This window comes from Megascapheus bottae, chromosome 5 (assembly GCF_031878675.1).
Source record: "Megascapheus bottae isolate mThoBot1 chromosome 5, mThoBot2.hap1, whole genome shotgun sequence".
NCBI lineage: Eukaryota > Metazoa > Chordata > Mammalia > Rodentia > Geomyidae > Megascapheus > Megascapheus bottae.
This window is the reverse complement of record NC_143513.1, coordinates 84,095,093-84,119,931: the sequence shown is the minus strand read 5'-3', so window position 1 is coordinate 84,119,931 and position 24,839 is coordinate 84,095,093. Positions and strand designations below refer to the sequence as shown.

The following is a 24,839-nucleotide window of genomic DNA, read 5'->3' as shown; positions in this document are numbered from 1 at the left end:
CCCCAGGGACGGGAGGGCAGGGAAAGGAGGCAGTAGGCCAGCGTTCCATGCATTCCCTCCAAAAGATGGCGCAATCCTGTCAGCCCGCCTGGCTCCAGGGCACCTCAGGGGTGGACCCCTTCCTCCCAGGAGACCATGCTGGTCCTGCTGCAGGAGCGCCCGGACTCAACACTGTGTCTGGGGCATGCTGGCTTGAACTTGTGTCACACCTCCTGGGCTCAGTGGTGGAAGGGTATGAGGCTCACGGAGCTGGCTCAGCAGGGCCTGGCTTCTGGAACCCCAAAGACAGGCACCAGGCCACGGAGGGGGCTCTATGGCCTGCCAACGTCCTGCTCTCCTGGCCGAGACCAGGCTCAGCACCAGCACAGCTGGCTCCAACTGCAGAACTAGGCTCAGAAATCTTCCGTGAAGGGTGGAAACTCTTAAAAACATTTTCCTCTAACAAATGCAAGCACCTACACCAAGGATACTAATACTTCTTTGTTTTTAAAGAAAAACTCACAAATACAACACTTGGTTTTGAACCTTTAATAAAAGTAAAAAATGCAAAAAGAACACAATGTTGAAAACTTTTGTGAATGTGAATCTCACTAGATGTTCAGAGCTGGGATAGTGCAAACTTTGTCTAAGTGATTTTACAGTTTTATAAATTTAAATCACTTTGGTTCAAAGTATCTGCTATGAACTACTGGCAAAAAAAACTTCTTCAGATTCACCTTTTTTTGGCTACATTATTTCTAACAGACATACTTCCAGTTTAAGAGAAAAAAATACTTATTGTTTGTACACAACCACGTGCATTTTTGAGGTTCACTGGCTGCCTTTCTCTGGTGACTTCGGATACCACTGAAAAATATTTTGTTTCAGAAAATTTCTAAGGGGTCACACTGAGGCTCAGAGGATCTATTCTTCTTAAATAAAATTCCTCTTAGAAACAACAACAACAACAACTAGCTTCAAAAACCTCAAGGCTATTCCAAGGTATCTTCTCAAAACAAAGTAAGCAAAACCCCAGCAGGGTTTTGTGGGGAGGGAAAGCACCCACCCTCCTGTGGCCCTGCCCTCCCATCCAGTCACCGCCACAGAATTAAAAACAATGCCAAGTACAAAAAAGGTAAACTGGTAAGTAAAAATGACTAAGCCCACACAACAAGTCCACAGAGGACCTGGGCTCAGTGGAGACCCAGAGGAGGGAGCTCCGCCCGCACAGCTCTGGAATGAACATCTCACACCCTTAAAAAAAATAAATATTTAAGAGAATACAAGGCTCAGATTGGTTTCCATATACATTGCACTTGAAGTTTAAGACCCAATACTTGCAAATTAGGTCCAACATGGTCTATGCCATGAAACGAATACATTGTGCTCTCACCAGCACGGAGCGGAGACCAGTGTGTGGAGAGGTGATGGGGGTCAGATCGCAGGTCCCTGGGCTGGGGCCTCCGCCCTCCACCCACGGCAGTGGAGGAGGAGGAGGAGCCAGGGGCATGGCGCCCCAAGGCTACACACACAGCAGACACGGCTCACACGTCCATGTCCCCACCAAGTGCAGCATTACCACTGTCCCGGAGACTGTGTGCAGGGGGCGGCGCCTGCGCGTGCACCATCAAACAGGTGGCACCGCGCCTCCGCCCGCTGCCTCTCCCCTTCACACAACCCTAGGTCGAGATCTTCCGTTCCACGCGTTTCTCCAGTCTCTGTGAAGCACCGTCACCCTGTCTCCTTTGGGCACTGACATAAAACGGCGGGTTGGTAACTGAGTTCGAGTTCGAGGCTTTGAAATATGGCAACTTGTTTTGAATAACATGAATGAAATGGAATCCTCAGGGAAGCTGCCCCACCCGACTCCACGCGGACAGTGTGGGGCAGGCGGTCAAGGTGAGACTTCCAGGCCAGGCGCTCTCATCTCTGCCTTGCTATGCAAGACGAGGTGGACGTCTTCCCAGAGTCATCTGCAGTCAGCCCCGCGTGGACTCCAGGCCTCTCAGTCGCTGTGCGGCTTCTCAGGAAGCCCCTACATGGACAGAGAGAAAGGCGAGTGAGCCCCAGTGCCCAGGCCTCCCTCACTCCCCGCGTCTGAGGCTGGCACCACCCCGGCGGAAGGCGCCACACGAGCCTGGCCGGGGCGCTCGAGGATGACGGGTGACGCACTCACAAGCCGAGACCCGAGGCAAGTGGAGCCGCAGGCGGGGGCCCAAGTCCGAGGCTGCTCAAGCTGAACCAGGCGCTCCCGACACCAGCTCTGCTGCCCACTCCGCCACCCGACGCCAGCCCCAGAGCACTCACCATGGCCAGCTGCCGCCCTATGTTGCCCACCGTCACGCCACCTGAGAAGAATATACACGGGAGCCAAGAGCGAATGTAGAGGAAGTCTGGCGAGGTGTACCTGGAGAGGAAGCAAAGCCGGGGCAGTGGTTACCTGGACCTGGGCAGCAGGGTGGGGGCGCTTCCCAGCAGAAAGGGATGGGAGCCCCGCGCGTGCTGGCCCCGCCCCTCCTCCTCACGAAAGGTGGGCAGTGCATTCGTCCGTGTATTATTCTGTGCGCCAGTCCTAGGGCTCTAATTCAGGGTCTGGCACCATTCCCTTCGCTTTTTCCACTCAAGGTTAGCCCTCGGTCCCTGAGCCACAGCTCCGATTCTGGCTTTTTTCATGCTTAGAGGCAAGAGTCTCACAGACTTCCCTACTCGGGCTGGCTTTGAACTGCAATCCTTAGATCTCCGCCTCCTGAATAGTGGGGATGAGAGAGGCCTGAGCCACCACACCCAGCCATACCAGAAGCGCAGCAGGGCCTTGGGGTTCTCGGGCCTCAGCCTACCTCCGTCACTCTACGGACCGTTACATAAAGTAGGAGGACGTCTAAATGGCCGGGTGTTTCACAGACGCGGGGCCGCACTTACTGGTAGACGCCATTGTACACGAGGAACTGGGTGATGAGCGTGGCGAGGACGGCGATGGTGACCCCCAGGCCGAGGCCGCTCCGGGAGCGGTCGAATGTCCACCACAGGCCCAGGGACAGGGCTGCCAAGGTCAAGGACAGCTGAACATTATTAGCAAAGTCCAGTTTCTGATCAGGCAATAGTTAAGGAAACTTTTTATAAGACGGGAGACATTAAGCCCACAAATCGACCCAGGTGTTTATTATACAGCAAATTATCTACTGGCCAAACAGCTACTGATGAAAACAGCGAGGGACCACACGGTTTTGCCACGTCCCTCCTTTCTTCTTAGTGATCTGAAACAAACAGGACCCCTTCCACACCTGCAGCCCACCACCTGTCAGAAGACACCTGGCCAGGAAGACCCTGAACAGCCAGTAGTGGGGCCAGTGGGCCAGTGTGTATGGTGTGTGTGTATGGGGGGAGTCTTCCCATGAAAGTACCCAGCCCGCCACTTGCTCTAAGGAACCCTGTCTATGGGCTGGATGTATGAGCTTGCCGGGCTCCATTTCTTAGTATCACATACACAGATAAGCCAGAAGTGGTGCTGTGGCTCAAGTGGTAGAGTGCTAACCTTGAGCAAAAAGAAGCTCAGGGCGGTGCCAGGCCAAGTTCAAGCCCCAGGACTAGCAAAACACAACAAAGCAGCGTCTTGGGCAGGGTGGATCCACCCACCGATGCTGAGGCTGAGGGCCTCCCATGCCAGGCCCGTGGACTGATGGGCAAACACCTCCTGGTAAGACCGTGCCCATAGCCATACTTCTCCCAGTCTCATGGTCAAAGGAACCACAAGTGTCCAAGCTGGAAGGACAGAAGGAAGAGGTCTGGGTGAATTTCCACAATCAGATCCAAGTGCCAAAGGCAACGGCTTCAACTGCTTCCACTGGGGAGACCTTACCCCTTAGCTCCTGCCCTGTGCAAACGGGACGGAACGCACACAGGCCACGCCACAGGCAAAGCGTTCCGTGGCAACACGCTTCGCCACGAGCCCTGACCAGGTGCCCGGCCGCGGCTGGCGGGGGAAGGATACGGCACTGGCGTGGTTAATGCCCACGAAGACCGCGATGCAGCGCATGACGCTGGCCCACTCCCTCTTGAACTTGTGGGGCTCACCGAGGTGACGGTCCATACAGGGATAGAGCAAGCCGACCACCGCTGCCAAGAGGAAGAGGAGCATTAACACACAGCCCACGGTATCTCATCTCGTACTTCTGCTCCTGTGAGTATCCCAATCCCCATACAAGTCTGAAAAGTTTGAAAAAAAGTGAGTTAAAGGGCCGGGAGTTTGGCCTAGTGGTTAAAGTGCCTGCCTAGCATGCACAAAGACCCGGGTTCGATTCCTTGGTGCCACATATATAGAAAAAGCTGGAAGTGGTGCTGAGGCTCAAGTGGTAGAGCTCTAGCCTTGAGAAAGTCCAAGGACAGTGCTCAGGCCCTGAGCTCAAGCCCAGGACTGGCAAAAAAAAAAAAGATTTATTGTGGATCAGATGGAATGCTTTGAGAATCACTGGCTTGCTTCGTGAACTATAAAAAGTGAGTTAACTATGTACATAAGCCATTTAATTACCCATGGCGAACAGACTTAAAAATCCTAACACTTCACACGCCTGGGTGCCTTCAAGTATGACTGAACAATACCTTTTCCCCTGAACTGGGCACCTTATGCTTGCTAGGCAGACGCTCTACCACTTGAACCAACTCAAGCCCCTTTCTACAGTATTTTTGAAGTAGGGTCTTCACCTGATGCCCAGGTTAGCCTGCTGTCTCCTACCTCTTTTCCCTAGCTACTGAGAATGAATGGCAAGCAAGGGGCGCTATGCCTCACTGCTGGTTGGGATGGAGTATCACAACTTTCTGACCACCATGGCTCCACCGTCTACTTTCACCAAGTATGATTCCTTTTCACAATGGGAAGATGGAGTCCTACAGTTCTGCCACTGGTTCTGCCACCCAGCAGAGGTCAAGCTTAGGTTGGCTAAACTTGAGCTGGTGGTCCTGGACTGGAAGTGCAGAGAAGCTGTTTTACAGGACTCTACTAGCAGGTACTGTAGGAGAGCCCATGTGTGCGGCATGTGTGTGTAGGGGGGAGGGGGATCCAGGACAGGGCTTTTCCTGTGGCCACACCCACCAAGGGTGGGAAAGGAAGGGAAAACTGGGCCATGGGCCCAGGCTGCCCTTGGCGGACGTGACTCCTCACGTTTGTCTCCTCACGTGGAAAGGAAGGGTTACATAACTAGAGGACACTGGGGGAGAGCCTTGTGGTCCACAAGTTAGGATGCCTTCACAGAATCCTGAAAGCCATTTGTCCAACGGGAAGGCATACATTCCAGAAGTGAAAAGTGAAGGCCAGAGTGAGCCCACACAGGCAGACCGGACACGGTGGGGAAGGCCATAGGATCTGGACAGCTAGGCCTTCCATTCACTTTGCCTGCAGGAAGGAACCGGAGATGCAGACCGGACACCCCATTCAGCTAAGACTGTGAGAATCACTTCAGACACTCGTGAAACTCCCTTACGTAGTTCATTTTGAAGATCAGGCTTGGGGCTCAAAGAAAGAACTACTATGTTCCGTGAAAGCTGAACTTCTCGAATCTGGTTCTACTTTTCCAGAGAATTTAAGGCTGCCACTCAGTGGCAGGGCACTTGCCTACCGTGCACAAGGCCCTGGCTCTGCCTGGCAAGCAAGGCAGAAAACAACAACATCAACAGCAACAACAAAGCCTTCCGCTTTTGTATCATCATACTCCTAAAGTTTTTAGAGAAAAAAGTTAGGATCCAGTCTGACATCAGAGTGGACACCTGCTCACTGCTTCACAGGCTGGTATCACCCCTGGAGGGCACAGTCCACCCGAGGCCCCTCCCCACGCCCTTCCAGGTGAACCCTGGGCTGGGGAGGGATGTGGACGCCTGCCTACGGCCTCTAGGTAGTAGTGGGCACCAGTGCACCGCACACTGCACTGGACGGCTGTGCCCTACCGCCTAAGTCTGGAAAGTGGAGTCACAGCGCAGTCCTGTAAGGAGACCAGCCAGCACTGCCCGGGCTTGCACACAGTGTGCCCACGGCGAGAACAAGCCCGAGTGAGTCTTCTGCGGTCACCGGGGCTCCCCTGCCAGTCTGGGGGTTCACAGGCTCAGAGGCTTTCTCCCCGGCCCGCAGAGCCGGGCCACTGACTGCAAGCATTGAGTGACCTGGGTGGCCGCGGGTCACCCGGTAGTTTCTGTCCAACAGGTGACATGATGGCCGAGACATCCGTCCCCACTGTGCGGTGTGGCTGGGCCCGGGTGTCTCCCCGGGGAGGAGGGGGAGGAGGAGGGCGCGGGGAGGCCGCCCCGGACCCCTCCTGACCACACGTGAGTTTGTTTTCCTCCTCCGCCGCGGGCCAATGGCCTGGCGGCGCTGCCCTCACCCGTTCCCGGCGCGACCAATCCCGAGGCGGGCAGCGCACTCACCCGCGGCCGTGCCGCAGCACGGGGGCACCCACCAGGCGGAGGAGAAGACGGTGGCCATCACCTCGTCCGGGAACAGCGTGACGTTCCTCTGGATCTGCAGCAGGTTCAGCACCAGGGCCAGGACCACCCCGACCAGGAAGAGCACCAGGCTGCGCCGCACCAGGTGGTGGTGCCAGGGCCCGGCGGGCGGCGCGGCGGCGGCGGCGGCGGGCGTCCCGGGGCCCGGCTCGGGCGCCCCGGGGGCCGGCGGGCGGCGGGCCGCGGCGCTCATGCCTCCCGGGCGGGCGGCGGGCGGCGGGCGGCGGAGGGGCCCGGCGGCGCCGGCGCTGGGACGGCTCCACAGGTGGTCGTGCAGCCTGGGCATCCGTGCCCGCCGCGTGCAGGGCGCTCCTGCGGGACAGCGCGGGGCGAGTTGGCGCCCGGACGGGACAAAGGCCCAGAGCCCGCCGGGCCCCGCGCCCCCCGCCGGGCGCCGCGCCCCCCGCGTCCCCCGCCGCCCGGAGCCCGCAGGGCCCCGCGCGCCCCGCCGGACCCCGCGCCCCCCGCCGCCCGGAGCCCGCCGGGCCCCGCGCCCCCCGCCGCCCGCCCGGTCCCGCCGCATACCTGCCAAAGGGCGTCAGCCCGCGGCCAGCGGCGCGGGAGGCGGCGGCGGCGGAGCGGGAAGGAGGAGGAGGAGCAGGAGGAGCGGGAGGAGCCCGGGGACGGCCCAAGCGCGGCCGCAGCGGCGGGCCGGCGCGCGGCTTATATAGCGGGACGCGGCCTCGCGTCACGTGACCCCGCCCGGCCTACCCGCCGCCCGCGCACGCCGCCCGGGGGCGTGGCCTGGCCTGGCCCCGCCCCGCACGCGCGCCGCTCCACTCCGGGTCGGGTGAGGCGGCCGCGGCCAATCGGAGGCGGGCGGCCCATATGACGTGAGCACACGCCACCGCGGCCCTCGGCCCGCACGCGCACCCGGGCGGACGCGCGCGGCCGGCGGCGCTCGCGGCCCTGGTCCCCGCCGGGCTGGGTGGGGGCCCGGCTTCGGCGCCCGCTTCCGGCCACCCCGGCCTCCGGCGGCCCCCGCGGCCTTCCCTCGCTGCCGGCGGGCGGAGGTTCCCGGCGGGGGGCTGGGAGACCGAGGGTTCCCTCCCGCCGCGCCTGGTGTCGGCCGGCCCGGGACCCGCGCCCGCCGCCCTCCGCCCCGCGCCCGCCGCCCCGCGCCCCGCGCCCTCCGCCCCGCGCCCCGCGCCCGCCGCCCTCCGCCCCGCGCCCGCCTCAGGCGCCGTCACTGAGCAGGGGTGATTTCCGGGATCACCGGGCTCCCGGCCCCCCCCCCCCCGCCCGTGGACGCCCGCCGAGGTCGTCCGCGCGCGGAGCGGCTCCGGGCGGCCGGTGCGCGCGGTGAGCGCAGGTCCCCGACCTCGGCCGCGGCCCCAGCCGCCGTCTCCGCAGACCGCTGTGCTGCCGTGGGAGCCGGGTCCCCGCCTGTGTCCTCCTCGCCCCGCGATCCCCCCGCCCGGGCTGGCTTCGACGCCCGGATCCCGGCCTGCGGGGAGAGCTGGGGCTGCAGGTGTCCAGCGCAGGTCGAGGCGCCTCATAATAGCAAAACCACACAACACTGACAAGTCCTGAGGCGGTGGCAGGCCTCGAGCCAGTGTGCGCACCGCCCCCCACACAGCTGCCGCTAGCCTCATGAGTGGAGGACCGTCGCTGACCCATTGTGGAGCCCATTTAGGAATCGAGGAGCTCAGCTGCCCGGTGGTGAGAATGTTCAGGTCTCGGCCCGCAGCGGATGGGTCAGGTTCACCTGCACAGCCAGGCGCCACGACTGCTCCTTCAGCCTGGAGCATCCAACATGCTTAGCTTTCGTGTCTGCTTCTTGTCTGACCGAGCAGCCTCGGCGCTGTCAGTCGTCACAGTCCTTGTGTTGAGACACATAGCTTGCAATCACACTTTAGGACTTCTTTCTGTCTCCGGTGGAGACAGGCCAGTTGCGCTGTGGAAAGAGTCCTGGTGCCCAGGGCTCACAACTGTCATCCTAGCTATTCAGGAGGCTGAGATGGATCATCAGGACTGAGGTGGGCAGGAAAAGTACATGAGGCACTTATCTTGAATTAACCACCAGGGAGGTGCAGCTGCGGCTCAGAGTGCTGACCTTGAGCTAAACAGATAAGGAACCCTGAGTTCAAACCACAGTATGCATGTGTGTAGGCACACACACGTCTTTGCTACCTTTTTGCCTGCCCAGATCAAGGTAGCTAAACCACTCACTGCCTCCCCTGCCTGGAGTCTGGGGACCTAAGCGGTGGTGTCTCCAGGGCTGTAAAACCCTGGTGGCTACTCCTCTGGGAGCTGGTTCTGTGGGGTCCCCTCCAGGCTGTCCAAGGTCTTAATCTTAGAGAGTGAGGGTCTTTGGAGGTAACCAATGGGAGAGGCAGAATTTACTCTCCCTTGGAGATCTATCAGAAATCCTATTCCAGGCACATGGGTTGTGGAGGGTGGCACACTTCAGGGAAGCCAGGTCGTGATGATGCTCATTAGGTCTCAGCCTGGTGGTGCTTCTGACAGGAAAGGCTTCAGTTCCGCGAATCAGGCAGGTGACAGGCAGGTGCTATTGCACCACCTCTGGCTCCTTGTTCACTGCAGAGCAGTTGGAGCACAGGATGCCTTTGGGCTTCAGATGCCCTGGGGTGAACCATGCACTTCCTGCCATGCTGGTAATAATCCTTTATAGTCCTACATAGGCTGGCATGTATAAATAGAGAGGGTGACTAAACATATTTGTTATTGTCAACATAAAAGTATCATGGGTCTGTAGCAATTCACAATTAAAAAAAGAATCATCTGGGAAGCAGTGCCGTGGCTCAAGGAGTAGGGCAGTAGCCTTGAACTGGATTGCTCAGGCACAGCGCCCAGACCCAGAGTTCAAGCCCCATGACCAAAAGCAACAACAACAAAAACCATCTGTAATCCCATCACCTAGAGATAGCCACTTGACTTTTTTTTATATTCCCAGATGTTTTCTTATGTATAAATGTATGTAGTTCCTCTGTGTGTGGGGCGGGGGGGGGGGGGGGGGGGCGCTGACTCCAGGAGCTGTGCTTCCAGTTGTTTTGATTTTTTGTTTGAGATAAGAATCTTGATAACGTAGCCAAGGCTTGTCTGGAACTTGAAATCCTCCAGTTTTGTCCCTTGTCTCTTGATCAGCTGAAGGTATTGGTGGCAGGTTCCACCACACCTTGTTGTAGTTGGCTTTCCTTTTCTGGTGATGCTGGGGTTTGAGCTCAGGGTCTTGAGCCTGCTAGGCAGGCATACTACCCTCCGCCTACACATGGACCCTAGTTTTAGGAAGTTACTGATGTTACCTCATGGGTGACTTCTTAAAAATGGGGTGCTCAGGCTACTGCAAAACACCTGTCTAGCAACAGGAGTCTGGCCAAAAACAAAACAAAAATAGGGTCAGCCTTCACATGTAGTGGAACCAGTTCTTAAGTGGCCAGGAGTGCTTTTAGAGTGAACCAGTGCCAGGTGACACCACTTACTGAACCCTAAACTATATATGGTGCAACTGTCGATTCAAGTGCACAACGCAATGGTTTTCACTGTATTCCCAGAGGGGTGAGACCACCACAGCCCTCCTCACCCTTCTCCCACCACCCCAGCCATGCCCACTGATCTCTCTGCAAGTTTTCTCTCTGGTTGTCCACAGGAGTAGAATCCTACATGTAGTCAGCTGAGCCTGGCTCTTAGCAGAATCTGTTCAAGATTCATCCACGTTACATCAGTGTTTATGGCTGAATAATATTTCAACGTGTGGATCTAGCCTTATTATATCATATGCATTCCTTCTCCTGTTGGTGTGTGGATGTTATGAATCATATGACGATAAACTTGCACAAGTTGTGTGTATATATTTCTCCTAGATAGACTGTTCCTACAGAAACTGCATGGAATTGTTTGAGGGGTTCTTGGAGTCTTTCCCCAAGCAGACACACCATTCTACCTCTCCACCATCAGCGATGAAGGGTTCTAACTCTCCTGCTTCATCAGCACTGCTTGCAGATGTGACCTCATTATTTTCGCACAGTCACTTTTAACAGCAGTGTTGAATCATCTGATTTGCCTTGCTCGAGGCGTTGTGATATCATCTCATAGGTGAGTGCACCAGGGAAACAGATGAGTTAATGGAAGGTGTGCTGCCCGAGCCAGCACAGCAATGCCAGGACATATAGAAGTGTGAGAGACCCAGAATGCGCTGGCAGGACAGTCCTTTGTGCATAGCTGTGGCTCTGGCCTTCTACCTGTAACTGTCTCCAGTTACCACTGCCACGGTCACCACTACCCTTCCATGGTCCCTCACCCTGTTGGGCAACACTACCCCATGCCAGCAGGGCACATGTGGGCAGGCGTGGGAGGAGCAAGGAGACCAGAGCTGCTTCTGTGGGTCGGAAGCAGCCTGTCCCGTATCCGTCTCCAGAAAGGAGCACAGAAGAGTGAAGATGCCAGCCCTGAGCTGCAAGCCATGGGTGCCCCAGTCCAGCGACACTGCACGTGGTGGCACCATGGCAGTGGAGATGGCCAAGGCTGAGTGCAGGAGAGAAAGCAGCATGCATGGGCAGCTGTGTGGGAAAGGAGCAGAAGATGCCCCAGGAGCAGGGGGTGGACCATGAAGACTGTGTTCTCCAACTCCAGGAAGCTCTCTGCTGGAAAGGAGCAGTCAGCCATGGCGTGTGAGTCCAAGTCTTATTGGGGACAAGGGGTTGGGAGATGTTAGTGAGTGTGGAGGAGAGACAGTTGAGGAGACACGTGGACCAAGCCAGTGGTGTTGGATTGTCATGAGGAGGCAGCGGATAAGGAGGAGAATGATAAGCAGGAAACTTGGCCTTATTTTCAATGTGGAAGAAACATGAATAAATTTAGATGCATATGGAAAATTCCAGAAAGATTTAGGATGGAGGCCAGAGGGACCAGTCAAAGCCTGAGTGGTTGGCTGTGGTCAGCAGGTCTCCACTGATTTTGAACAGGGGATCCATGAGTCCTGAGGGCAGAGCAGGTGGAGGATGTGTCAGTGGATCTCTGCAGATGTGTCCTGAGGGCAGAGCTGGTGGAGGATATGTCAGGGGATCTCTGCAGATGAGGCTGAGGGCAGAGCTGGTGGAGGATGTGTCAGTGGATCTCCACAGATGAGGCTGAGGGCAGAGCTGGTAGAGGATGTGTCAGTGGATCTCTACAGATGAGGCTGAGGGCAGAGCTGGTGGATGATGTGTCAGTGGATCTGTGCAGATGAGGCTGAGGGCAGAGCTGGTAGAGGATGTGTCAGTGGATCTCTGCAGATGAGGCTGAGGGCAGAGCTGGTGGAGGATGTGTCAGTGGATCTGTGCAGATGAGGCTGAGGGCAGATCTGGTGGAGGATGTGTCAGTGGATCTGTGCAGATGAGGCTGAGGGCAGGGCTGGTGGAGGATGTGTCAGTGGATCTCTTCAGATGAGGCTGAGGGCAGAGCTGGTGGAGGATGTGTCAGTGGATCTGTGCAGATGAGGCTGAGGGCAGAGCTGGTAGAGGATGTGTCAGTGGATCTCTTCAGATGAGGCTGAGGGCAGAGCTGGTGGAGGATGTGTCAGTGGATCTGTGCAGATGAGGCTGAGGGCAGGGCTGGTGGAGGATGTGTCAGTGGATCTCTTCAGATGAGGCTGAGGGCAGAGCTGGTGGAGGATGTGTCAGTGGATCTGTGCAGATGAGGCTGAGGGCAGAGCTGGTAGAGGATGTGTCAGTGGATCTGTGCAGATGAGGCTGAGGGCAGAGCTGGTGGAGGATGTGTCAGTGGATCTGTGCAGATGAGGCTGAGGGCAGAGCTGGTGGAGGATGTGTCAGTGGATCTCTTCAGATGAGGCTGAGGGCAGAGCTGGTGGAGGATGTGTCAGTGGATCTGTGCAGATGAGGCTGAGGGCAGAGCTGGTAGAGGATGTGTCAGTGGATCTCTGCAGATGAGGCTGAGGGCAGAGCTGGTGGAGGATGTGTCAGTGGATCTGTGCAGATGAGGCTGAGGGCAGAGCTGGTAGAGGATGTGTCAGTGGATCTCTGCAGATGAGGCTGAGGGCAGAGCTGGTGGAGGATGTGTCAGTGGATCTGTGCAGATGAGGCTGAGGGCAGAGCTGGTGGAGGATGTGTCAGTGGATCTCTGCAGATGAGGCTGAGGGCAGAGCTGGTGGAGGATGTGTCAGTGGATCTGTGCAGATGAGGCTGAGGGCAGAGCTGGTGGAGGATGTGTCAGTGGATCTCTGCAGATGAGTTCTGAGGGCAGAGCTGGTGGAGGATGTGTCAGTGGATCTCTACAGATGAGTCCTGAGGGCAGAGGTGGTGGAGGATGTGTCAGGGGATCTGTGCAGATGAGGCTGAGGGCAGAGCTGGTGGAGGATGTGTCAGGGGATCTCTACAGATGAGTCCGGAGGGCAGAGCTGGTGGAGGATGTGTCAGTGGATCTGTGCAGATGAGGCTGAGGGCAGAGCTGGTGGAGGATGTGTCAGTGGATCTGTGCAGATGAGGCTGAGGGCAGAGCTGGTGGAGGATGTGTTAGTGGATCTGTGCAGATGAGGCTGAGGGCAGAGCTGGTGGAGGATATGTCAGTGGATCTTTGCAGATGAGTCTGAGGGCAGAGCTGGTGGAGGATGTGTCAGGGGATCTCTACAGATGAGGCTGAGGGCAGAGCTGATGGAGGATGTGTCAGTGGATCTCTGCAGATGAGTCTGAGGGCAGAGCTGGTGGAGGATGTGTCAGGGGATCTCTACAGATGAGGCTGAGGGCAGAGCTGGTGGAGGATGTGTCAGTGGATCTGTGCAGATGAGGCTGAGGGCAGAGCTGGTGGAGGATGTGTTAGTGGATCTCTACAGATGAGTTCTGAGGGCAGAGCTGGTGGAGGATGTGTCAGTGGATCTTTGCAGATGTGTCCTGAGGGCAGAGCTGGTGGAGGATGTGTCAGGGGATCTGTGCAGATGAAGCTGAGGGCAGAGCTGGTGGAAGATGTGTCAGTGGATCTTTGCAGATGTGTCCTGAGGGCAGAGCTGGTGGAGGATGTGTCAGGGGATCTCTACAGATGAGGCTGAGGGCAGAGCTGTTGGAGGATGTGTCAGTGGATCTCTACAGATGAGGCTGAGGGCAGAGCTGGTGGAGGATGTGTCAGTGGATCTCTACAGATGAGGCTGAGGGTAGAGCTGATGGAGGATGTGTCAGTGGATCTCTGCAGATGAGTCTGAGGGCAGAGCTGGTGGAGGATGTGTCAGGGGATCTCTACAGATGAGGCTGAGGGCAGACCTGAGGTAGGATTTGTCAGGGGATCTCTACAGATGAGGCTGAGGGCAGAGCTGATGGAGGATGTGTCAGTGGATCTCTGCAGATGAGGCTGTGGGCAGAGCTGGTGGAGAATGTGTCACGGGATCTGTGCAGATGAGGCTGTGGGCAGAGCTGGTGGAGGATGTGGCAGTGGATCTGTGCAGATGAGGCTGAGGGCAGAGCTGGTGGAGGATGTGTCAGTGGATCTCTGCAGATGAGGCTGTGGGCAGAGCTGGTGGAGGATGTGTCAGTGGATCTGTGCAGATGAGGCTGAGGGCAGAGCTGGTGGAGGATGTGTCACGGGATCTGTGCAGATGAGGCTGTGGGCAGAGCTGGTGGAGGATGTGGCAGTGGATCTGTGCAGATGAGGCTGAGGGCAGAGCTGGTGGAGGATGTGTCACGGGATCTGTGCAGATGAGGCTGAGGGCAGAGCTAGTGGAGTATGTGTCAGGGGATCTCTACAGATGAGTCCAGAGGGCAGAGCTGGTGGAGAATGTGTCAGTGGATCTGTGCAGGTGAGGCTGAGGGTAGAGCTGGTGGAGGATGTGTCAGTGGATCTGTGCAGATGAGGCTGAGGGCAGAGCTGGTGGAGGATGTGTCAGTGGATCTCTACAGATGAGGCTGAAGGCAGAGCTGGTGGAGGATGTGTCAGTGGATCACTACAGATGAGGCTGAGGGCAGAGCTGGTGGAGGATATGTCAGTGGATCTCTGTAGATGAGGCTGAGGGCAGAGCTGATGGAGGATATGTCAGTGGATCTCTACAGATGAGGCTAAGGGCGGAGCTGGCGGAGGATGTGTCAGTGGATCTCTACAGATGAGGCTGAGGGTGGAGCTGGTGGAGGATGTGGCAGTGGATCTCTACAGATGAGGCTGAGGGCGGAGCTGGTGGAGAATATGTCAGTGGATCTCTGCAGATGAGTCCTGAGGGCAGAGCTGGTGGAGGATGTGTCAGTGGATCTCTGCAGATGGGGCTGTCTGTCTCCCTGCCTGGTGCTCAGGGTTGTATGGCTTTCTTTTGTACCTCTCTTTATGACAACAGGGGTGGTAATGAAATCTTCTGGAATTGAGATGAAATTTGAATAGGGTGGAATGATTCAGGCCTCGGGGAACTGGGTGACAATCCAGGCCTCCAGCCAGGGGCTGCAGAGGGAGGAGGGGTGGAGTGGCTCTCCTTGGCTGAGGGACATGATGGACAGTTACACTGGGCAGACACTGGACAGTGGCTCCAGAGGGCAGAGATTCCTATTTTGTCTGTGGTCAACAAACCAAAGTTATCGTTTTCTACAATACAGTTCATTGTTTTATTTGCTATTGCAGAATTGAGCAGCACTTAATTAAATGGTGTAAGTGGTCTGACAGAGCTGAGGAAGCCGACTCAGAGAAGAAGAAGTAGGTTGACACTTCAGACCTACTTTGTAGGGAAGGCAGATGGCAGCAGGGCCATGGCAAGGAACAGATGGGTTAAGATGCAGCTGCATCCATGGGCTTTGGAGGGGTCAGCTGAGAAGCGATCACTGAGGTTAGTTTGGGAAACTTGGCTGCTGTTCCCAACCTTTTGGATGACAGGCGAGGATTTCGTTTCTGTTTGTGACGTGGACATTAGCAGAGCAGGGCCTAGCTCTACTGATCCCCAGCTGGCTGTTGGAGCAGGTGCAGGCATCTAGGCAGAGACCCCAGCCCCAACCCCCCATGCTGTGTTGGACACTGGTCTCCCTGAATAACGTGTCTGTGACACTGGGTAGGCAGGCTGGGGCGGAGGCAGGGGTGGAAGCGTTCATATTCCATGGAACAGGCAATTCAAATGTGGCAAAGTCCACTGATTGGCCCTAGGACGGGAGCTGGGGTTCTGGAGGTCAAGGTTTAGAGGGTAGGGTGACGGGGTGTGTGTGGTCTGATGTGGCGCGTGTCTCAGGGCCCATGTCCCATGGGGATGACAGTGAGGAGGGTGGTGGGTGGAGGTGGTAAGGAGGGAGGCGGGGAGGCACTACCCTAAAACTCACGTCACTTCTGTAATTGCTTAATGTCATCTTGTTTGCCAAGAGTATCGCTCTAATGACCTGGCTTACTCCAGGGGAGGGTCGTGTTTGTCCAGTCAAAAGCTGCGCAGTAGGAGTGACGCAGACAGTCCCCAGCAGGATGGGGCCAGCCCTGGAGGGGAGGAGTCTTCCACCGGGGACCTCGGGGACTGCCAGAGGCCGCTGGGAGCCACGGCGTAGGCCTGTGAGCTGGGGTCCTGTAGAACAGGAGGATGAATGATTGGTGGAGAGCTGAATGCAGAGAGGCAGAGGCGCCTGCTGCGCCCTGGACTCAGCATGCCTCGCTGCGCACTGTCCCTGCCAGTACCCCTAAGAGAACATTGCCAGCCATCTCCAGGTCAGGGAGGGAGCTGCCCTCTCTAGCTTCTCCCTTCCCTCCTCCTCCTCCCCCCACTGCTTTCACCAGACAGGCCCCCCTCACATCTGGGCCCACAGATCCTAGGGGAGGAGGACTCTGAGCCTCCCACAGTGGAGGTGACAGTGAGGTGACACACAGTGGCTCAGAGCAGCACACAGCACTTCCCATTATGGACGTCAGAGTGGGAACTGGTCTCCCAGAGTCCCGTGTTGTCAGAGCCCGAGGCGTTCCCTGCGCTCTAGGTTTCAGGGCCTCCTAGGGCCTCCTCATGGCTCAGGCCTCTGTCTTTGCCACCTCATTTTCTTCTCTGATTCCTTCTCTTGCCTTCCCCTCATGTCTAAGGTTCCCTGTGGCTATGTCAACTCACCTGAGGGTTTATGTCCCCCTGAGATTTTTAAGTGGAATTCCCTAGGTGACAGCATCATGCCCCAAGGTGGCCGGGCCTTTGGGGGCAGTGAGTCCCATGAGTGAGGTCATGCCCTAACTAGAGACCTGGAACATCCCTCCTCCCTTCTCCTGCCCAAATAGCACTGCCTCACCAAAGCTGCAGTGCCTTGATCTTGAACTTCCAGCGAAGTTCAAATTTCTGTTCTTTACAGACGGTCCAGTTTCTTGTATTTGGGCACCAGATGGACCAAAGGCCCCAGGATAATTCCATCTCAAGACCGCGGATCGAGCCAGGTGCCAGTGGCTCAAACCTATAGTCCTAGCCACTCAGGGACTGAGGTGCAAGGCTTAGCCTAGGCAGAAAAGTCCATGAACTCTGTCTCTAAAATAACCAGCAAAAGTTGGGCTGGAGGCATGATTCAAGTACCAAGACCCCAGCTGAGCAAGCAAGCCAAGTAAAACAAGTTCAAACCCCTCCACCTCCCATTCACAAGGTCCCCATGCCGTTCCAGGTCACATATACAGAGCCCCGGTGAGCATGCGGAAATTTAGGGGGTGCTGTGGCTGTAGCAGCTGTGACAGCACTAATTCCTACAGATACCCCACTGAGAACTGTGGGAACCCAGAAGGAGGATCATTAGAAGAGGCACCTCCCGTGGACTGAGGGGCCTCAGCTGTGTCCAGAGAGATGCGTCCTGCTCACCCCACTTCTAGGGTTTGGGGGGCCCTCCATGGCCTTGTGAGGGGCATACCACTCTGTCAGGACAGGCTGCTTCGGCTGGCTTGTTTGTTCCCTGAGAGGTACTGCCTGCTCCTGGTCGTGGCTGAGGCTAACGTTTCGTACTTTGCCCTGAGATGAAGGGGCCTCTGTGTTTCTAGGGTTACTTTCCGTGTCCTCGGAAAGTGCCTGGACTTTGATAACTGGAGATTACAGGACTGGGGACGCCTTCACGGGCGCTCCGTGCCCAGGTCGGATGCCCCTGGCTGCACACGGAGAGGCGGTGGCTCTCCTCACCAGATGCAGTCCATGGCCCTTGCACATGGCACCTGGGGCAGCGTGTCACTCACGATTGAGAGGCGCAGCTGCCCTCACGGCGTCGCTGAGCACTTTCTAGAAGCCTCTGTGTCCTGGGGGTGTCGATGGGGATTCTGGCACTGTCCCGCAGCCTGGATGACCACGGTGGGCCCTTGGCTTGTGCAGAGTTCCCGTATCAGCCAGGCAGATGGGGGCATCGTGTGAGGGCTGTGGACCACGGGGGTGGCCACATCCTTATCCGACCCAGGGTACAGGGTACTGGGTCCTGGATGCCTGGGACCCGAGGCTGTGGAGAGTGGGACAGCCCAGGGCGGTGTGCTGGTCCCGGAGATGGTGAGGCTGAGGATGGCGGCTGGGAGATCTTCCTAAGACAGAAGCTTTCATGACTTCCTCTGTTGTTTTTAAATCCTTGCTGGTTCCTGGCAGCCCAGGCAGCCCCTGGGCTCTCCAGTCTCCGATGTCTGGAAGGAGGGCAGGGAGGAGGCTTGTTCCCCAGCCAAGCTTGGGGTTGGGCAGGAGGAGAAAGGGCCTGACTGACCCTCAGGGACGGAGGGGATGATGGGGCCGGGAGGCAGGCCAGTTGCTGTGGCCTCAGCTTCCTCAGGAAGGCAGGAGCGCAGGCTTCCTGCCGCCATCTGGATGGAGGGAGGTTCCCTCAGGGTCGTGGTCAACCTGGATAAGACCAGGCAGGGTTGGGCCACAAGGGCACTGACAGGAAGGGGCATCTGTGGCCGGCCGGGGCGGGGGGGGGACGTGAGAGGGGGGAAAGGGGCGGTACAAGTGGATCTAAACCACAGCAGCTTCACCCTAACATGGATTAAAGGTAGACATCAAGATCAGCAAAAGGCCAGCGATCTCCCCCCTCCCCCTCCCTCCCTCCCCATCCCCCTCTCCCTCCCCCACTCCTCCCTCCCCTACCCATTCCCTCCCCCTCCCCCTCTCCCTGTCTCCTTCTCCCTGTCTCCTTCTCCCTGTCTCCCTCTCCCTGTTCCTTCTCCCTCTCTTTCTCCATCTCCCCCTCTCCCTCTTCCTCTCTCCCTCCCCTCTCCCTCCCCTTCTCCCTCCCCTTCCCCCTCTCCCTCCCCCTCCCCCTCTCCCTCTTCCTCTCTCCCCCCTCTCCCTCTCCCTCTTCCTCTCTCCCTCTCTTCCTCTCCCTGTCCCCTCTTCCCTCTCCCTCTCCCTCTCCCCCTCCCCCCCCCACACCAGTCTCACACCTATAATCCTAGCTACTCAGGAGGTGGAGATCTTGTCATAGCCCATTGTGACAGAGACCATTGGAAATGGAGAACCAAGGTTTTGGGAAGTAGGAGCCCCGGAGCGGTCCCTGCTGCCAGATGCCAGGACCCCATTAACAAGGGTTTGTGTTTAGTACCAGAGGGACTGAAGATAGGTGCAAAGGCTAGGGTTACCCTGGCCTTGTATGTAGGAAGTATGAGATTTCCTTATCTTGGGAACTAGAGCTAAACAGTAAACAGCGGACCTTGTGCATAAACCTTTGTCTACCCCCAGGCAGTTTAGTCAACGAGGCCTCACCCAGGATGGAAATCTGAATTCCCAGTCAGCGGCAGTCATGTTGGGAGGAGGCCTTTTCTCAATCCTTTCTGGTCTCACAGCTCGACTTTTGGGGCTCTCACAAGATCTGAGGATAGCGATTTGAAGCCAGCCCAGGCAGACAGATCCCCAAGGCTCATCTCCTATAAACTGGCAAAAAAAAAAAAAAAAGCAAAGAGCCAGAAGGTAGCATGCCAAAACCTTGAGTGGAAGAGCTTAGAGGGAATGTGAGGCTGTGCGTTCAGGTCCCGGGACCAGCACACAAAAGGCGGGGAATGCAAATGAAACAGTACCACACGCAGTAGGATTGTAGACATCCAACCAAGGGGTGTGGAGAAGCTGGCAGCTGGCCCCACGGGCCAGGGGCAAGCAGTGCCGCAGCTGAAGGAACTGCGGCGTTCCTCCACGCTTCAACCATTGCTGCCTCGTGATCCGCTTCCCGATCCCAGCACAGACCCCAGAGAACCGAAGGCAGGATCTGGAAGAGGCACGCGGCGTGTCTTGCACAATTGCTGCAGGGTGGCCGGATGAAGGGCTGAGCACAGGGCACAGGGACTGGGGGGGATGGCCGTGTAGCTTTGCACCCAGGATGCAACATGGTGGGCCTTGAGCAGACTCACGGGACACTCAGGACCCACACTGCCAGATCTTCTGGACCAGCAAGGTCCCTGCACTGCCACCTCCACAGGCAGGAAGCAGAGCTGTGCTGCATGGGGCTTGAGGCTCACTGTTGACAGGGACAAGGGATGAGGAAGTCCCAGATGGAGTGACGGTGGCCCTGCCACGCGCAGCGTGTTTGTGCCACCCAAGTGCACGCTGCTTAATGGTGAACGTGGCCACACGTTTTACTATGCTGAAAATCAATGAGAAGATGAAGAAAGAGGCCTTGGACCTGGTTCTGTGAGCCTCTGAGCCTGGATTTTGCAACACCCTGGGGTTGGGGTGTGAGTATCAGGAAGGGCTGGAGAAATGCTCTGGCCCAAAGCTCTTTGGTGAGGCTGAGTCCATCCCCAGGGTCTCTATACTGGAAAGGAAGCAAACCTCCCCTCCCTTCCACACTCAGCTTGCTGAAGGTAGGCAGGACTGCATGCAGTCCTTCTGGTGACTGTCCCCTCTGCCCCTGGGCCCTCCTGGAAGGTCCCCAGCTCCCCAGTAGGGGAGCCAGGAGAATGCATTGGCAGGCTGGGGTGGGGGTGGGGAAAGGAGAAGTAGGGTTGCCATCCTGCGTGCTCAGGCCTGCTCTGTGCAATGTCAGCATCCCTGGCTTTTTAGGCCTCAGGAAGCAGGGTGGCCCCTGCTCCCCACAGCTGGCTCTGGTCTCCACCTCTCTCTTTATACAATCCAGGACAATTCTGTGTCCTGCTGGGGCCTGGGGACCAGCCATCTTCTCTTGTCCTTGTCCCAGTGAGAAGCTTCCAGAAAGAGCCTGGACAGCCTCTGCTCCAGTTCTCAGAGACAGCTCTGAAGCTGGGGTCCCCCGGGGGCTGAGACGCTGGTGTTTCTGTGAAGTACTGGATCTGTGGGGACAGAGTGTGTGAGCAGCTCTGGCACCCCGTACTGGTGGCTCCTCAGGAGACTGGACACACAGCATGGAACCATCTAGTAATACTGGGATATGATGGTGTGTGTATTTATATTTGTCTTGTAATTGTGCTGTGGCCAGCATGGTGACGTCACTAGAATCAGATTAGTAGAAGTAAGGGTGTGAGGTGGGGCTATCACCCTTTCCCTGTCCCCCTCCTCCCTGCCCTGCCCACTTTTGGACTTGCTGACAGTGCCCTGGCTCTGGGCTCTGCATCCTGGCGGTCATCTCTTCCCATCTCTGTCTCCCTCTGTCCTTCACTGAACTCGGCCCGGGCCTGCCCCTGAGTTTTCAGCTCAAGGCTAACACTCTACCACTTTGAGCCATAGCATCACTTCTGGTTTCCTGGTGGTGAATTGGAAATAAGAGTTGACAGGGACTTTTTCTGTCCAGGCTGGCTTCAAACCACGATCCTCAGATCTCAGCCTCCTGAGTAGTTAGGATGACAACCTAAAAAGAGGAAAGGCTCCCTTTGAGTCCCCATGTCAGGTTCAGTCATGGTGGCTGGTGTCCTCGCTGTTAGCCTTGTGATAAGGCAGAGCACCTCAGCGGGGCACAGAAATGCCCCCCATCACAGCATAAATGCCCTGGCATTTCACAATGCTTTTTGGCCGGGCGAGGTGGCTCACACCTGTAATCCTATCTACTCAGAAGGCTGAGATCTGAGGATCAAGGTTCAAAGCCAGCCTGGACTCAAAAGGGCCTGAGACTCTTATCTCCAGTTAACCTCTAGAAAATGGGAAGTGGGGCTTGGCTCAAGGGTAGGGCGGTAGCCTTGAGCTGAAGAGCTCAGGGACAGCGGCCAGGCCGAGTTCAAGACCCATGACCCACAAAACACAAACAAACCAACTATCTTTTTAAGGGGCATAAATGATTCCTGTCAAAGAAGGAAAGTAAAAAAATAGAACTAGAAGCAAAAATATAAAAATCATTTAAAATCTGCAAATTCAGGAATGGTCCTGGTTAGCGTTTGTTTTGGTATGTGCATCACCATGTTCTTTTCTTTCTTTCTTTTTGCCAGTCCTGGGCCTTGGACTTAGGGCCTGGGCACTGTCTTTGGACTTTCTCAAGGCTAGAGCTCTACCACTTGAGCCTCAGCACCACTTCCGGCTTTTTTCTATGTATGTGGTACCAAGGAATTGAACCTGGTTCTTCGTGCATGTGAGGCAAGCACTCTGCCACTAGGCCAAACTCCCGGCCCCACCATGTTTGTTCTTTTGTATGTCCAGTTATCCATGTAAATTTGTGCATATCTTTTTACAAGCAAGACCATCCTTTCACATGTACTTCGGGCCTCCTCGCTGGACCCCAGGCCAGCATCCTCTGGGACAAGAAAACTTCCAGCATTCCTGCTGGTGGCATAAGTGAGTGTGTCACAGGTTTTGTGGCCGGCCTTGTGTCACTGCCACTGTGTCACACATTCAGACCCCCAGCGTCACAATGACTTGTGTACACCTTCCTTTTCCTTTACCCCAAGTTCCAGCACTGACTCTGGAGAAAGTGACTGAGAGCGCTCAGCTAAGTGTGAGACCCCCTCTCCCCCCCTCCCCCTTCTCTCCCCCCTCCCCCCTCTCCCCCTTCTCTCCCCCTTCTCTCCCCTTTCCTCCCTCTCCCTTGTCCCATGCTGAAGGGCACGGGTTCTTGTTCCGCTTTCATTTGCAGTTCCTTCCTGTTGCTGTGCTTTTTTGTGAATCAGTGCTGAGTTTTCTAAAACCACTGAAGCTGGGTCTGGGTTGGGGGGCTGGGCGGTAGAGGGCTTGCTAGCATGGACAGGCCCCTCGCTCTGTCCCCGCGGGGAGGGACCACATAAGCTGTGCTGCTGCCACATATAGTTTGCTTTTGCTATGCATTAGATTTTGCGGGAGAGCCTTTTAAGCAAGGCACTGGAAGTATGTATGTATGTATGTCTGCATTTGCACCAAGTGAAACCCTAGAAATTATAATTTGGACATCATGAAACTGGAGTTCTAGCCCCCAGGCCCAGACTCCTGGGTTCCAAACGCCAGGTCCAGATAGAGACATGGTGAAGATTGGTTACACAGCTCCCAGGTGGCACAGGAAGACAACACTTCATCCAAACCCTGGCATCCTTAGGGTCCAGACTTGGGCTATAGATTTAAATAAACAAAGAATGAGGCCTGGGGGCCGGGAGCGTGGCCTAGTGGTAGAGTGCTCGCCTAGCATGCACGGAGCCCTGGGTTCAATTCCTCGGTGCCATATACACAGAAAAGGCTGGAAGTGGTGCTGTGACTCAAGTGGCAGGGCGCTAGCCTTGAGCAAAAAGTGTTCAAGGACAGTGCCCAGGCCTTGAGTTCAAGCCCCAGGACTGGCAAAAAGAAGGAGAAGGAGGAGGGGAAGGGGGAGGAGGAAGAAAGGCGTGTGAAGAGCGGTCCCAGGTGGGGTGTGCTGCTTCTCCTGTGGTCAGCAGAGGCCTGGCTGCTGGCCTGCTCAGTACAGGACTGGACATTGATGCCGGGCATTGATGGGTGCCAGGATGGCTGCAAGTGACTACATGGCTCAGGGCGGATGGCACCACACAGGAGGCTGGCATCCCCAGCTTTTACTCTGCTTTTCTTGAATCCCTAGGCCCAGGAGCAGAGTCAGAGCTCTTCAGCACAGGCAGCTTCTGCCGGTCTGCTGGGATTCTAATCAGCATTGCACTTATTCTCACAGGTCGCTGAGGCAGCAGGGGAGTTTAAATGAATGTCAAGGCACCGAAACAGAAGCAGGAAGGAAAACTGCGAGATCGGAGCAGCACGTGCTCCTCTTAGACGGCAGGTCACAGGAGCAGGAGGTGGTGGCCATTCACCAGCTGCTGTCTGTAGATGCGCAGATGCTGCAAGCTCTTTGACTAGGTGGAGAGACACCCAAAGGCTGCCTGGCTGCCCCCGCCTGTGGTGACTGTGGGCCCCTTGTCTCTATGTTGCAGAAAAACATGACTTCTTATTTGTTTATACTTTGGTGCCAGTAATGGGGCTTGAACTCAGGGCCTCACAGTCTCTTGGCTGTTTTTTCAAGGCTGGTGCTCTACCACTTGAGCCACAGCTCCTCTTCTGGCTTTTGACTGGTTAATGGGAGTGGAGAGTCTTACATATTTACCTGCCTGGGCTGGCTTTGAATGACAGCCCTCAGATCTCAGCCTCCCCGTAGCCGCGATTACAGGCGGGAGCCGCTCAGCCCGGCTTGCTTGAGTCTTCTTTCCCCCCAAGTTGCTGCCCTGTGAGGAAACAGATGTTTCCTTTTCCTGGTTCTCTATTTTCTTAAGTCTTGTTTTATCAAACTGAATTCCTGCTAGACTTCTACCTGTGAGTCTCCTCCTCCTGTGAGCTCTCTTGTGGTGGACCTCGAGTTTGTGGGAACTGATGGGAACTGGGAAGCTGGGGGGCTCTCGCCCTGGCCACCCCCCAGTAACATTCCAGACCCCACAAGGAGACCAGCAGTGGGGCTTCCTCCCTCTGCTGAGGGCTCACAGGGGAGCACTCACAGGGGAGGCTCACAGGGGAGCACTCACAGGGGAGCATTCACAGGGGAGGCTCATAGGAGAGCCCTCACAGGGGAGGCTCACAGGGGAGCACTCACAGGGGAGCACTCACAGGGGAGGCTCACAGGGGAGGACTCAGGAGAGCACTCACAGGGGAGGACTCAGGAGAGCACTCACAGGGGAGGACTCAGGAGAGCACTCACAGGGGAGGACTCAGGAGCGCACTCACAGGGGAGGACTCAGGGGAGGACTCACAGGGGAGGACTCAGGGGAGGACTCACAGGGGAGGACTCAGGAGAGCACTCACAGGGGAGGCTCACAGGGGAGGACTCAGGAGAGCACTCACAGGGGAGGCTCACAGGGGAGCACTCACAGGGGAGCACTCACAGGGGAGGCTCACAGGGGAGGACTCAGGAGAGCACTCAAAGGGGAGGCTCACAGAGGAGCACTCACAGGGGAGCACACACGGGGGAGGACTCACTGGGGAGCACTCACGGGGAGGTGGCTGGAGCCTGCTCTAGGAACTCTGAGGAATGCACTCTTGCCTTCCTTTCCCAGTTTCCTGGGAAGGCTTCTGCATCTGTAAGAGATCTTAAATGGTGTCTAGAGACACCAGTGTCCCCTTCCTCCCCCAGAGTGTGGTCAAGTCCCCCAGCCCCCTGCACCCCGAGGCAGGGAGCAGTCTGTGAGGAGCCGGCCAGTTTCTGACACGGGCT

At 56.7% G+C, this 24,839-nt stretch overlaps 1 protein-coding gene and 1 long non-coding RNA gene across 5 annotated transcripts; one reads left to right on the top strand and one right to left on the bottom strand.

The window, feature by feature from the left end:
- Positions 1-513: 513 nt before the first annotated feature.
- On the bottom strand, positions 514-7,092 carry Insig1 (insulin induced gene 1). Of its 2 annotated transcripts, XM_090333596.1 has the most exons (6): positions 6,991-7,092; positions 6,388-6,777; positions 3,968-4,092; positions 2,899-3,065; positions 2,287-2,386; positions 514-2,014 (listed from the first exon to the last, which is right to left on the bottom strand). In XM_090333596.1, exons 2-6 carry the CDS (start codon positions 6,749-6,751, stop codon positions 1,985-1,987), a joined length of 786 nt encoding a protein of 261 aa, XP_090189722.1. In that variant the 5' UTR covers positions 6,752-6,777; positions 6,991-7,092; the 3' UTR covers positions 514-1,984. The 2 variants fall into 2 exon arrangements, with proteins under 2 accessions (XP_090189722.1, XP_090189723.1); XM_090333597.1 differs by lacking the exon at positions 6,991-7,092 and having other exon boundaries at positions 6,420-6,476.
- A 1,044-nt stretch (positions 7,093-8,136) lies between these two features.
- LOC150063835 (uncharacterized) lies at positions 8,137-23,573 on the top strand. Of its 3 annotated transcripts, none has more exons than XR_016535463.1 (3): positions 8,137-8,444; positions 10,294-10,521; positions 23,316-23,573. It is a non-coding gene; the product is annotated as an uncharacterized LOC150063835 (long non-coding RNA). The 3 variants fall into 3 exon arrangements; XR_016535461.1 differs by having other exon boundaries at positions 10,290-10,521; XR_016535462.1 differs by lacking the exon at positions 23,316-23,573 and adding an exon at positions 10,844-11,087 and having other exon boundaries at positions 10,290-10,521.
- Positions 23,574-24,839: the final 1,266 nt, after the last annotated feature.